The sequence below is a fragment of the Nyctibius grandis genome, chromosome 5 (assembly GCF_013368605.1).
Source record: "Nyctibius grandis isolate bNycGra1 chromosome 5, bNycGra1.pri, whole genome shotgun sequence".
NCBI lineage: Eukaryota > Metazoa > Chordata > Aves > Nyctibiiformes > Nyctibiidae > Nyctibius > Nyctibius grandis.
This window is the reverse complement of record NC_090662.1, coordinates 54,310,909-54,324,902: the sequence shown is the minus strand read 5'-3', so window position 1 is coordinate 54,324,902 and position 13,994 is coordinate 54,310,909. Positions and strand designations below refer to the sequence as shown.

The window sequence follows — 13,994 nt, the reverse complement described above, 5'->3', positions numbered from 1 at the left end:
TTTTTCCATCATCTGTTTCACCTTCAGTGATTCTTCTTCATCTTAATAATCAATTTTTATTCTTCATGTTCAAGGTCAGCTGATGAGTTCTCTGAGTCTGGGATTTTTATCTCCTCATGGGCAAAATTCTGTAGTCCTTCCTTAGGTGGAACTTTCCATTTCAGTGCAGGTTTCATTTACGGAAGGACTTAGAATTTGTTTATATATATTTTATATAATATCATGAAAATAAATAATGTTAATAATGGAAATTAGGAAGAAATGAAAGGTTAATATTCTTCTAACTCATCAATATTATTTTTCTTAAAAAGACGTTATATTAAAATCTTAATAGGTGACGCTCTGAGACAGTATTGTTAACAAAGGCTAACTAGAAAGAAGTATGCTTGTTAAACATTTCCATATGTATCGTCTATACTATCTTCCATACTTTCAAAAAAAATGATTTCTTAATTTTCTCTGTAGAAGATAGGTTACTTTCTCTTTTGGTAAGTTATCTTTCTTTTATTAGAGGTCCTGTTTTGAATATGCAAAGCAAGAATGAGAGAGTCTTGCCATTAAGACACAGTAGAAGTTAGAAACTCTTAAAACTTCTAAACTATAATCTGTTTTTAATGGGAAGAATAATCTGTTGTTTTCTGCTTTACATAATTGTCAGGATGGTGTTTGGTTGTTAACACGTGATATGTGTGTTCCTTTTTTAAGTTGAATTTTTGCTGGGCTTTGTTTATGTCGCAGTGGGATGGAGTTTTTAAAGATCAAATGAAAGGCTATAGTGCCTACTTTATAGTGCTGGGGCTCTAATATTATGTGCTTAATGTATCTTCACAGGTACCAGAGATATAAATGAATGAGACAAGAATAATGTAATGACATCAAACTGTTATTGAAAGCCAAACTATATACCACTTGATACTTAATGGCAGTGTCCAGAGTACATTTTCTATTGGCCCACCATTTCTGTGTATTATAAATACAGGAGTTAGTGAATCTGACTGTAGCTATAGTAGCCTTTAGAAGGGATTTTTTTTTGTTCCATCTGTTTAATGCTTCAGTTTCTTTTGTACTATGAACAAATAATTAGAATACAAATACAAAATTGAACAAAAGGTAATATAAGAGTATGCAGATGCTAGATGTTTTTCAGCATGTCAGTACATTCTGCAGAGGTAGTATTTAAATAAACGAAATCTTGAAATCTTTTCAGAAGTATTAAAAGTAGAACTTTTGTTCCATCCTGAAAAGGAGCACAATGGCATGGCAGGTAGCTCCTTTGTGTCTGTGAAGACTGTAAAATGTAGTCAAGAAAACCTCATACTTTGTAGATTTGGTCCGCTATCTTAGAGAAGAACCACAAGCATGAGATTTATTTTAATCTTTCTTGATGGTAAGAAAAAGAAGAATGAAATTTTTTCACACTTTTTTCCAGATTTTAACAGACAACTCTCCCAATGAACAGAGCCTAAATAAAGTGTTTGATCTGTGTGTTGTGTGCGGAGACAAGGCATCAGGTATTTACTTTTTTCTTCTTTTTTTTTTAAGGTAGTGCAATTTTATAAAAGCAGTTTAAAATTCTTCTGAAGCTATATAACAGTTTGCATGCATATGCATCTATATATATATATGCACAAACAGAAACTACTCTTTCAGTGGAGAATTACACGATATGTTACTCTTGTATCTATGGGTGGGACTGATTTATTGTTGATTTACATCAGGAATGGAATGGAACGGAACAGAACAGAACAGAATAGAATAGAATAGAATAGAATAGAATAGAATAGATCAGTGTTTTCTACCAGATAATTTTTGCCATTTTCTCTTAGGCTGATACATTTTATTTTCTATTACAAAAATTTGACTGATAAAATTACTTAAGTGACAATGTTGAGAGTTTTTTCTTCCTTAAAATAATGTCATGCAGTGAACTTTGTTATTGACAGGTTCTCTTAAAATATATGAGAAACCTGCTCATTATTTTAAATATGAAAACAGTAGGTAAGGAAGACTTACAAGTATACAAAAATAGTGCTAACGTGAGATTTATGCGGGACAGTTAGTTATTTGAAGAACCATTATTAAAATCGTAAAAATGCATTATAATTCCAGTAAAGAATAAGCTTAAGAATGGTATATTCATATATTACCACCGAAGCAGAGTGCTAAGGTAAGAAAAGAAAAATGTTTCATGCACTACGTTTTGTGTAATGATATTAAGAAAAGAATTATAGTGGAAAGAATTATAGTGGGAGCAGTGTGCTGGAGAACTCGTGTCTCCCACATTCCCTTTGCATGTGCACCTGCCATCAGGTGTTCCAGATCTGTCGGAGGTGGAATTACTGAGAGTGTCTTGTGTTTTAATTTTAGAGAGAGAGAGAAAGAGAGAATCACAAGGACTGTTCCTCAATATGGTTTAGCTGAAAGCTCCTTTTTCTTTGCACTTTGTTAGCAAAGATAACGGGGTGTAAGGGAGATGAGACATTTAACTTTGCTCTTAGCTAGCTAAAATTAGACTACTTAGGGAAATGTTTGCTCCATCAGAAAATTCTTATGGTTTGTCAGTGAAGTCTGTGTGATGGACCTCCAGTAATATCAAAATGTGACAGCTGCAGTTAAATGCTCCTTTTGGGAAGCAATAGAAATAAAGTGTACAAAAATGGGAGGCCGGGGGAAGAAGTAGTTAATGTTAGAATATCATCATGAGAAGTAGTAGGATGTAGAGCAAACTTCCTAGAAAATACAGCCAATAAAAAATTTTCTACTGCAGCAAAGTTTAGCATAAAAATTCCAGTTCCTAGAGCTCTAAATGTCGGATTTCACCCATCTCAAAGGAGATTTCTGCCAAACATAAGGCAAAGATCTGGTTAGTCTGTTCCAGTTGGCAAGACCCCTCTGGCTCCACTGTGGAGGGCTGGAGTATTCCTTGAGAGGCCGGAGATCCCAGGAGCTATTCCTCCTGTCCTGGTTCCAGGGTCATTGAGATTTCAGGGTAGTGAATTTGGGGATAGTGCCACGTGGCCCTGAGCAGCTACAGGTTCTGGGGAGCCTCCCGTGTGACAAGCAGTGTCATCCAGACTGCTTTGTAGTCACCTCCAAGCTGAAGTCCAAGAAGCTACATCAAAGAGCGGGTGAAGAAGCAGCCCAAGCACTTTGCAGGATGGAAATTAAGTATTCACAATCCAGCTGCTGTTAAAATGTTACTCTTAGTGATATTCTTTTAATATAAAATAAATTTTCTTAAACTTAACATTTTGGTAGTGTGGTAATATGATTGTTATAAAGGAATCTAGTAAACCTATCAGAATTTCTAGAAGCTTCAGAACTTCAGGCAGCAAGATTGATGTATCTAAAAAAAGTTTGTGAGGAGTAAGGAAAGAATCTAAAAATATATGTTCCCTTACGTTGGTTCGTATTTGATATTTATTTCTGTAATGTGCCCTGCTTAGTTCAGAGAGCAGCCTTGGTGCCTCCACAGTATGTATTTTGAGTGTTTGTCAGTGATCTTTGGTTTTAGATTTTTTTTTTTTCTTCAGGATCATAGAATTAAAATTGTTGGAAATGCCAGGCATGCCTTAATCAAAACCAGTACTTTTTAGTAATACTTGTATTTTGTGCTATAGCAGAATCAAAACAATTTACTTCTGAAAAATATTTTTTAAACTTTACTTTTTTTCTGTAGTATATCCTAGAAATTTTTATATGTTAGTATTATATATTAGAAAATTCACAGAAGAACTGATTTTTTTTTAAAATTATTTACCTCTTTTAGATTATTCTCTCATTGACATTTTATTGAAAGAACTTAAGGATGGTACTGTTACCCTGTTAGGAAAATGACAGGTGAAAGTAAAGCTCTGGAGTGACTGCCTACTGCTGTCAAATGCCATGTTTGTGCTTTCCATGGTTCCATTAGATTTAATGCATACAATTTTGACAGCTGAATTTGTAATGAGCAATAACAGGGCTTGACTGTAGGGACATTTTAAAAAAAATTGCTAAAGAATTTATAAATTAAAAGAGTTTCTTCTATGTTCTTCCTAACCTGTTTTCTTAGCTTTTTTAAACACTGCTGTCAACAGATTCAGCAAGAATTTCATAAGTATCTTGCCTATTTGTAAAATTTGGCCTGTTTAAGTGCTTTGAACTAGAAAAATGGTTCACTTGCTTTTTTATGTTGTTTTATAGAGATGATATATTTTAAGATCTGTAAAAAAAACAGGTAAAATAACAAATATTTTGTTTTTAATAAATATAAACACTAAAAGATAATATTACAGTGTAAAATTAATGTGATTTATGTTGTTCTGTAACTAGGGCGTCACTATGGAGCAGTAACTTGTGAGGGATGCAAAGGATTCTTTAAAAGGAGTATACGGAAGAATTTAGTTTATTCGTGCAGAGGAACAAAAGACTGTGTCATTAACAAACACCACCGGAATCGATGTCAGTACTGTAGGCTGCAGAGATGCATCGCATTTGGGATGAAACAAGATTGTAAGTCTCAATCTGAGTAAATTATCTTAGCTGGCAGCTGTGTTAAAGTTTGTGCCACAAAAGATATGCTTTGTATTAATACAAATTGTTCAGTTTTTCTATGTGTAAATTAAGCTACTGAATGTTTCAAATCTTTGTGCCTTCTCGTCACTTCTTCCACAACTGAGGCTGCTGGCAATTGCTGTTCGCTCTTGGCAAAGCTCTGCAGAGACAGTTGTTCACGAGGCAGAGATCCATCGTGATCTCGAGTTCAGGTCTTACAGATTCCTGCAGATTCCATCTTCCTTTTTAGATTTCTATACATTGGATGTAGTCATATTGCAATACCACAGCAGTATCAGAATACTAAATACACAGAAAATCAAGCAATAGATGAATTCTTCAGCCCTGATACTCCCACACTGCTGTTATACTCACAGTATTAGTCTTGTGCTTTGCTCCCTGCCATCCAGCTCTATTTTGCTGACCCTCTTGAACCTCTGTGGACATTCCCGTCCTTACAACCCTGCTTCTGTCAGCAGAAGCCAGTAACACTTTCCCAGCGCAGAGGAAATGAATTCAGAAAGGGAGAAAAAGCTGGGGAGTGAAAGTGGGTCTTCACCCCTTTACCCTCTAGTTCTGCTGGCAGTGCTTTGCCTCTCTACAGAAGACTTTCCAAGCAGAACAAAATCGCTGGGGTTGGGGGTCAGAAGGCAGGAAAACGATCTCTGGGTCACGGGGGAATACTGAGCGGAGGAGAGGCTTGTTTTGGGATAAGAAGTCTTGTTCCTCAGTGGAGTGGGGAGAGGAAAGAAGTCAGCACTGTCTTGTATTGTAGCTCCCTCGGTAGGATTATTTGTTCCTTGAAGAAGTCTTGGCCTGTTCTCAGCAAACTCAGATCCAGCTAGTGAGCATAGGGTTAGCAAAGGAAGATAAAGGACTTTTGCCTCCAACTCCCACCCTTTCAAAGCACCATTCATGGGTTACGGGCTGGCTTTGACAGCATTGTCAATACTTGATATTATGACATTTGCTTTTATGATACTTATCAATGTAACAATTCGAATAGCATCACCGTCTACCACTAACTTGAAAGCTTTTTAATTTTTTTGTTTAGTTACACATTTTCCAAAACTGCATAACTGAAGAAAATAGTAGTTTTTTCCTGTGTGCCTTTGTGTTTTAAAATAATGAACATTCAGGATCCTCTTTATAGGCTTAAATAGTTTCTATGTGCAATACAATATTAAAGAGGCTCTGCTAGCCAGTAGCCAGTGCTTATCAGGCTGGTGAACTGATGCATATTTTAAATGACATATAGACCTGGTTTGTGACTCTCTTTCAGGATCTTATTCCAATCTATAAAATGACTTGCACCACTTTAAAATTGTGGAAGAACAACTTACTGCATATTCTTAAAATATTTGTACTTTATAAATACCTTTTATTAATTAAGTTTTACAGTAACAGTGTTATGTTACTATTATATTATTTTTCCAGAAATTATTATATTATTTTTCCAGAAATTAAATTTTCCTTTCAAACTTTTAAAATCAAACTGTAAACTGGTTTCTTTTGGCTTTATTCCACAGAGCTAGAGAGTTCCCCATAGGGTATAATACTGTTAAGTTTCACTTTAATGTTCTCTCATCCATCCAAAGCAAGATGATGTATCTGTAAACTAAAGCCCAAATTCATTCCACCTAGTTTCACTGAACTATTCAAATTAAAAATCTGCTTCTTCTCTGAAGTCAGTGATTGTGGGTCAGGATGTCGCCCAGATCTTAAATGGTCTGAACTGAGCTTTGTGAACGTGCCTTTCTCTCTGTATTGTGTAAGCTCCTAACTTGGGAAACATCTTTAAGTGCATAAAGTTACCTCGGTTCAACCCAGGCTCCCAGTCCATGGAAGAGGGTACCATGAGTCCTTTACGAATGAACTGAGAGTGTGGGACAGTGAAATTGAGAGAAGGAGAAGCTATAAGCCTCCACTTAAAGATCCAAATTAAAAATAAGGTATAAGGGGATTTCTTCCTTAATTGAAACTTGAAAAATTAAGTGTCTATATGTTTGGTCGCAGACTTTGACTACTACATCATTTCATTAAGAACAAATCAAATCAGTGTGTTGCTTTTTACCCATGTTGTTAGCTTATTGGTTATGGGATTTTTTTTTCGTTATTTTCAGAATCATTATTAAAATTGCAGATTAAATAAAGAGAGAAAAAAAGGATTATTTCTGAGTCTGTAATTTGGGATGTGACTTAATAGTTGCATATTGTTTTGTTAGCTGTGCAGTGTGAGAGGAAACCTATTGAAGTGTCAAGAGAAAAATCTTCAAACTGTGCAGCTTCTACAGAAAAGATCTACATTCGGAAAGATCTTCGTAGTCCATTAGCTGCAACTCCAACTTTTGTAACAGACAATGAAACAGCAAGGTATGCAAATTCTACTCGAAGCAGCTCTGTTTTGTGAAACAGGAAAAATTAATTTTAAAATTAATCGAAACTAATATGTGTGCTGTTTTGTGTCAGATCAACAGGTCTGCTGGAATCGGGAATGTTTGTTAACATTCATCAGTCCGCAATAAAAAGTGAGCCTACTGTGCTGATGACTCCAGATAAGGTATATGATGATATGACTGATGTATTAAATTTTGTATATAGGAGGGAAGGGTGTTCCGTTTTGTTGTACTTATGTTTTGTTAAATTCATTTTTAAAACACTCCTTTACAACATTAGCCAGTGTTGCAGATGCCTTCTCTTCACAAGAATGCTTTTAGCCTTCCATAGTAAATATCTACAGAGTGCCTTCATCCACGTTTTTATAGAGCTTTAAGGGCTGCGATATTTTTCTTTGTATTGGGCAATCATGACACTTGGATATTTCTTTTGTACCAATAGAGTGAGGTGTTTGCAAAACTTCACATGGTGTTATCACAGTGCATCTCATAAATGCTGTTAGGTTTTTTTCCACTGAATCACTATTTTTTTTGCAAAGCTAATAAGAGCTATCTCAGCAACAGTCTTATTTCTGAGCTGTTTTTCCTTTGTTTCCATTTTGTTACACTTAGTGATCCACTAAAGCCATGCGATAACTTCCCTACACATGCACAGTAGGAAGCTTTTGTATTTTTCTAGCTGATATTAAATTACCTCATACTGTTTTCATGCATTGTGCCTTGCTTGCTCTGTCTGCAAAGGGCCTCATCAAAAGTTTTTTATTCCATTTCACTTTTCTGGCTCTATCTGTAGATTATGACAATGCAAGCTAAATTACATGTAGCTTGCTGCTATTAGTGGCAGCATACTTGTCTGTAATCATGCACTTATTAATTTTTTGGTGGGGCAGCGTGGGAAACATGTCTTACTGCCTCTCTGAGTTGCTAGTCACTACTGGATCACCTTATTCTCTTGCAGTTAAATAAAGATATAAAACCCAAAAAGGCGGCAGCAGAATTCTTTTTCTGCTTGCTTTTAAAGGTGACTTTTTATCCATTCCTTCTTTCCGAACATTCTGCTACCCTATTACTACTGACTCACTCACACGAGGAAGGAAGGAAGATGCTAAAAATAAAATCTAGTGCAGTCTTAGAGTCCTGGTGACTGACTAGTGAGTGGAGATGATAAATTCTCTTTCTGCACTTGCTTACAATCTGTAGCATTCTTTCCGAAAGAAATAGATAGCTATTATTTGAAAAAGTAAATGTCTAAATAGTTCATATTTTACAAGCAGTGCAGTGTCTAATTGCTGCGTTATGACTACCCATTTACTGAAAACAATAATTTTCTTACAGGTCTATTCACATGCTCGATTCCTCATTTATGTAAAAGTTACATTCTTCTACTACAAGTTAACTGCTGCCAGTATGAGAGAATTAAAAACTCTACTTTTCCCTTAGGTTGAAGCATGTCAGGGAGATCTAAGTACACTGGCAAACGTGGTGACTTCATTAGCAAATCTCAGTAAATGCAAAGACATGTCACAAAGCAGTACAGAGCTATCTATGATTGAGAGTTTAAGTAATGGAGATGCATCATTATCTGAACTCCAGCAGGAAGAACAAGCTAGTAGTGATGTTACAAGGTAAGACATGTTACACTTGAAAATATAGGTAATTTAACTGCATTAAAAATAACAGCCTGAGCTCATGTAGAAGATGCAGAATGCATTTGTTCTGCTCCTTTCTTTATATGCTGCTTAGAAAGTCAATGTGACTTTATACAGGTGCTGATCTGGGCCTTTGCTGTGTCCTCCTAGGTAAAGAATATAAGAATATACTGTGTAAATGGTATTGTTGTACATGCTGATAAACTTCATTCAATACTACAGCTGTTCAAAAAGATGTAGTAATAAGGTTGCACGATAATCTTTAATTTCTTTATTTCCTGGCACTTTCAGGTGCTTGCTTTTGCCAACTTCAGTGTTTCTGTTCCGTTTTAAAAATCTGACTGTGCCAAGGCACCAAGTTATCTCAGCCATAGAGCTTGAAGGAGCTCTGACTCAGCTTAATGCGTACTCCTGTCCAGTGGATTACTTACCTAATAGATTTCCAGTGGGGAGGTTCAAGTTAAATATTTCTGTAAAAGGGAAGTCGTAACCCAAGCACAAATCAAAATTTTTATATAAATCTTTTATTTCCTTCCCAGGCCCTATGCCAGCTTCATCTAACAGACACATGTTTACTGAAGAAAAGGAGTTTAAGGGATTTCAGGAAGCAAGTTTTATCCATCCTTTTTTTTTTCATGTATTTTATTATATTCCATTGCTTGCAGCTAGTAATTAAACTTCCACTTTTGCTGACACAAATTTAGTGTACAATTTTGCTGCTAGCATTCTGCTGCTAGGGAGCGTGGAGGAAGAGAAGGTGGCAAAATTCTAATCCAGACTTTGGCATTAAATCAGTGATTTTAGATTCTGTGGTAATAAACATGTCTCTATAAATTGAGGATCAGTTCTAAATACAACCTGTTAATCAGCTTTTGTAAAGTTTTCAGACCTCTGTGCCTAAGTTTTTCGCGCAACGCTGTACACAAATGATACTGCTCAGGATATGTCATCTGTCTGTAGGCAGTGATCAAATCTGTATATTTTTGATTGAATATATATCGGTTTTGGTTCTCAGGTGTACTCATGCAGAGAAAAACAATGGATCTGTTATCAGGCAGCAAAGCAATGAATAATATATCTGTGCTCTTCCTGGTATCTCCCCTGTAATGTTTGTGCATGTGACTTGGTCTTCACAGGAGTTACTGCCACACATCAAAAGATACTAAGGATGGTGTTGAAAGCATGAGAGTGCTTTTTCTTACGTATTTCGGAACAGCCTTTTTAAATTAAGTTGAATAACCTAAGCAGAACTCATTACTTAAAAAAATCCTTGTTCCATTTGTGCTTCATAGCAGCAAAAGTCTGTAAAATTTACACGTGCATTAAGTTGCTTTAACAGCAGTCTGACAAACGTACTCAAAACACTCACGCCAGCACTCTCAGTAAACATCACTAACGAGATCTTCAAAGGCAAACTGTGATTCAGCAGCACAATCAATATGTCAAAACTGTGAATTTGTTGGCAACTAGTGTGAACAGAATCTGCTGCTAATTTTTGTTTCAGAGCCGCTGGAAGCTGGAGTTTTCAGGGTTTTTGTTTGCTGGGGTGGCAGGAAAAGCATGCTACTGACTTCGGTTTTCCAAAGCTGGTTCTTTGAAACAGATATCTAAATACAGGTTTCGGAAGTGTGCAGGTTCCTCCTAAATTGAAACGGTCTCTAAATTTTAATTTTATTTTATTTTTGTTTGTTTGTTTGTTATGATCTTACAGGGCGTTTGATACTCTTGCAAAAGCATTAAATCCAGGAGAGAGTGCAGCGTGCCAGAACTCTGAAAGTATGGAAGCTGGGGTACAGCTGATGGGTGGAGAAACAAGCATGAATATTGTTGAAATAGAGGGGCCACTACTCAGTGATGCACATGTAGCATTCAGGGTACTTAATAATTTTTACTGTTGACTGTTTATAACCATTTTAACATAGTAATATAAAACAATGATCTAAATCTTATTTTGAATTTCTGAATTTTTGAATTAACTGTTCGTTCAGGTATTGGCATTCATTTCTGACGAATGCACCGCTTTTGTTCACGGGTTAACTATTTGGGAAAATGTACAACTCTCATCAGTGGTTTAGCTGCACTGTTTATTTTATAGCTTCTTACCTTAAAAATACTAGGTAATCCACGCAAAAGGATTTACACAGCCAAGAGTCGCACAAAGCAAAGAGTCAGCATCCATATTCTCACTTCTTAACAGGTGGATCTGATGCAATCTGCAAGTGGACCTTGAGACTCTTAAGTGTATTTGTCAGTTTCTCCTTTGTGTATATACCCTATTTTAGTATAGTATTAATTGACTTTAATCATTAAGGGAAAATACAGTTTCTTTTTTAGTGAGCCATATATTTTCTGGCTTTATTTCTCATTTTACGAGCCTGCAGAAATTGTTCTATCCATTTTTTTCATCATCATCTTATTCATGGACAAATCAAAAAGCTTGCTCATCTGAAAACCTCTTCAGTACCAGGCATTTTATTAAACTTTGCCTCTCTGTGCTGATTTTGGCTGGGATAGAGTTAATTTTCTTCACAGTAGCTTGTAAGGGGCTATGTTTAGGATTCGTACTGGAAATTCATGTTGATAACGCAGGGATGTTTTAGTTACTGCTGAGCAGTGCTTGCACAGCGTCAAGGTCTTTTCTGCTTCTCACCCCACACAGCCAGCAAGCAGGCTGGGGGTGCACAAGAAGTTGGGAGGGGACACAGCTGGGACAGCTGGCCCCAGCTGACTGAAGGGATATTCTGCACCATATGACATCATGCTCAGCAATAACCTAGAGGGGAGGTTGGCAGGGGGGCCACTGCTTAGGGATTGGCTGGCGGTCGGTTGGTCGTGAGCAATTGTTTTCATTTGCATCACTTGTCTTTCTTGGGCTTTGTTTCTCTCTCTTTGTTATTTTTATTTTTTTCTTATTTTTTATTCTTTTCCTTTTCTCTGCAAATTATTATTATTACTATTACTATTATTATTATATTTCAGTTATTAAACTGCTCTTATCTCAACCCACCAGTTTTCTCACTTTACTCTTCCAGTTCAGGATTATCTCACGTTTATTTAAAAAACAATTTTACTTTTTCACTTAAAAGAAACTCTAGGACTGATTTTTTCTTATCATGTTTTGTTTAAGAAGAAAGTAAAAGAACTGACTTGCACTTTTTTTTTTGGTTTTTTTTTTCAGCTTACCATGCCTTCTCCTATGCCTGAATATCTTAACGTTCACTACATCTGTGAGTCTGCCTCCAGGTTGCTTTTCTTGTCCATGCACTGGGCACGTTCCATTCCATCTTTCCAAGCTTTAGGGTAAGTGTTCAGTTACGCTATTCACTCACGTTGTAAATACACACTTTGTATTTTTTTATTTTCACTGACTTCTTTAGGGACATTTTAAAATATAAATCTACTTATTAAAACTGTTTTATAGATCTTCATCATGAAGGTAAATTTTCTGAATCAAAACTACTCCCAGTTTCAGTCCAATTCAGGTACTTCGGTTGGGTTTTGAAGAAAAAAGGAGTAGATCTATAACAATCAAATGCCTACACTCTGCTACTTCAATACATTTTTAGTAAATAGGTCTTCCTATCATTTTTTAATAGTTACATCCCGAACTAAGATGCTTATCAGGCAGTCATCAAAAAGAAGCTCCTCTCTGGATCCCCAAATATTGTTATCTTTATAGGTGAATTAGTAGTAACAGTGTTGCCTTTAATAACCTATATGAAGAAAATGTTTAGCTAGATTCAGCAAGCATTTGGGATTAAGTTTTTTAATTTCACGGGATTTTCCAAAAACAAATGGTTGCTGTAACCAGAAACTAATTCATATTATTCTTTTTACAATTTGTATAACATCCTGCTTTTCCAGCAGAATTCAGTGCATCACTTAAAATTCTTAAGCTAAATGTAGTAGTACACTGCCAATCATCACGAGAAAACATCTCAAACAGGGAAAAGTGATTTATGTTATTTTCAGAAGTAATTTGGTGAAGACACATCAAACAAAGATACTGTATCAGCTCTGACACTAATGGCGTATAAATCATGTTTGTCTGTTCTCATCTACAGTGTTTTTCTTCAGTTCGGTATCAAAATAGTATATGACTGTGGCAGCAAAGAGAATTCCTTTTTAAAGTGAGGGATTGTCCCCATTTCCAGGAAAGCTGTGAAAAGCAGGATGATCTGTAATTACCATTTGTGTTTACTTAGATGTTTAAGCCAAATGATTCTACATTAAGGAAAGATACTGTATTGTATGTAATTGAAGTCTGTGTTTCGGAGAAAGAAAAAGTAAAATTCTATGAAGTTAACAATAGCAGGGTAAAAAATCAGGTAAATATGATGTTTTAATTTAGTAGAAATTGTTGCCCTGCAGAATTTCAAAGTACATAGCAAATTAACATAGTATATTGTATCATTACACAGTTTTAAAAGGTTTTTGTAATGGAGAGACACTGCAAATTACTGTTACAACAACAAATGGGAATTGCTTTTTAAAAATAAAAATGTTGTACAGAAGATCTGTCTCTCCAAAAAGATTTAACAAGAAATGTTTATAGAAAATCTGCATTTTTTTTTGAGTATGTTACTTCCCAATATATTTTTCTGCTTGAATGAAAAAATGGAGGAGTAGGCTGTGTTAGCATTTACAGTCCCAGTCAAGATCGTGGGCAACAGTATATTTAAACACCATTTAACATAAATACACAGTTTTCCTTTTGAAGAGCTTAGAATACTAACTTTTTTCAAGTGGAGTTTTATTTTAAATTAATGCAGTTTTCTTAGTTTCAGCACATTATGTACTATAATTTTGACTTGTAGACTCATTTCACTTTTAAAATGAAGGTAAATTCATGGCACTAGTAATTGAGAGGGGTTGATGAGCCAAAACAAAACCATAGTAATGGTTTTGTAAGGAAGACAGGTAATTATATCCAGGTGGTTCCTTCCTCAGGCAATGTTTTCCTTAGTCTCATCAAGATAGGTGGCTTTGGCATACTGATTTAGTTAATGATAACAAGTTGGTGCTTAGTTCATCTTCCTGCATGAGGATCTTTGTAGGCAAGTGAGATTCCTACTGAAATGTTCATCAAGCTGGTTACAGCCTCCTAGTTTTTTGAGGCTGCTTAAGTTTGATCAGCCATAAAGTTTCTCTAGATGATACATTTATCCCCACACACACCAGCTGAGTAGCCAGTACACCCTATTTTCACTGTTCCTCAGCCTAGTCCCTTTGACAGGAGATGAATGGGGATGTGACAAGTATGTGTAGAAGTGCATGTACAGTATCATGTCTACCATAAAAAGAACTGGATCATAGTGAAAAATACAGCCCTAGGTAAGCTGTATTTTTGTGGTTGAAATCCTAGCTTTAATATGCTTTTCTTCTTTGATAGGTCTTGTGCTTCTTTTAAATT

At 35.7% G+C, this 13,994-nt stretch overlaps 1 protein-coding gene across 7 annotated transcripts in view; it reads left to right on the top strand.

The window, feature by feature from the left end:
* Positions 1-13,994, top strand: part of NR2C1 (nuclear receptor subfamily 2 group C member 1) — a 54,422-nt gene that overhangs the window by 28,562 nt on the left and 11,866 nt on the right. For all 7 annotated transcript variants that reach the window (XR_011048192.1, XM_068400752.1, XM_068400756.1 and 4 more), the window contains 7 exons: positions 1,430-1,511; positions 4,315-4,494; positions 6,762-6,909; positions 7,006-7,096; positions 8,373-8,557; positions 10,293-10,455; positions 11,760-11,881. Coding sequence is in view for 6 of the 7 variants with exons in the window: in XM_068400752.1 (XP_068256853.1) it covers positions 1,430-1,511; positions 4,315-4,494; positions 6,762-6,909; positions 7,006-7,096; positions 8,373-8,557; positions 10,293-10,455; positions 11,760-11,881 (971 nt within the window). In the remaining variant the exon portion in view is untranslated. The remainder of the gene's footprint in view (positions 1-1,429; positions 1,512-4,314; positions 4,495-6,761; positions 6,910-7,005; positions 7,097-8,372; positions 8,558-10,292; positions 10,456-11,759; positions 11,882-13,994) is intronic.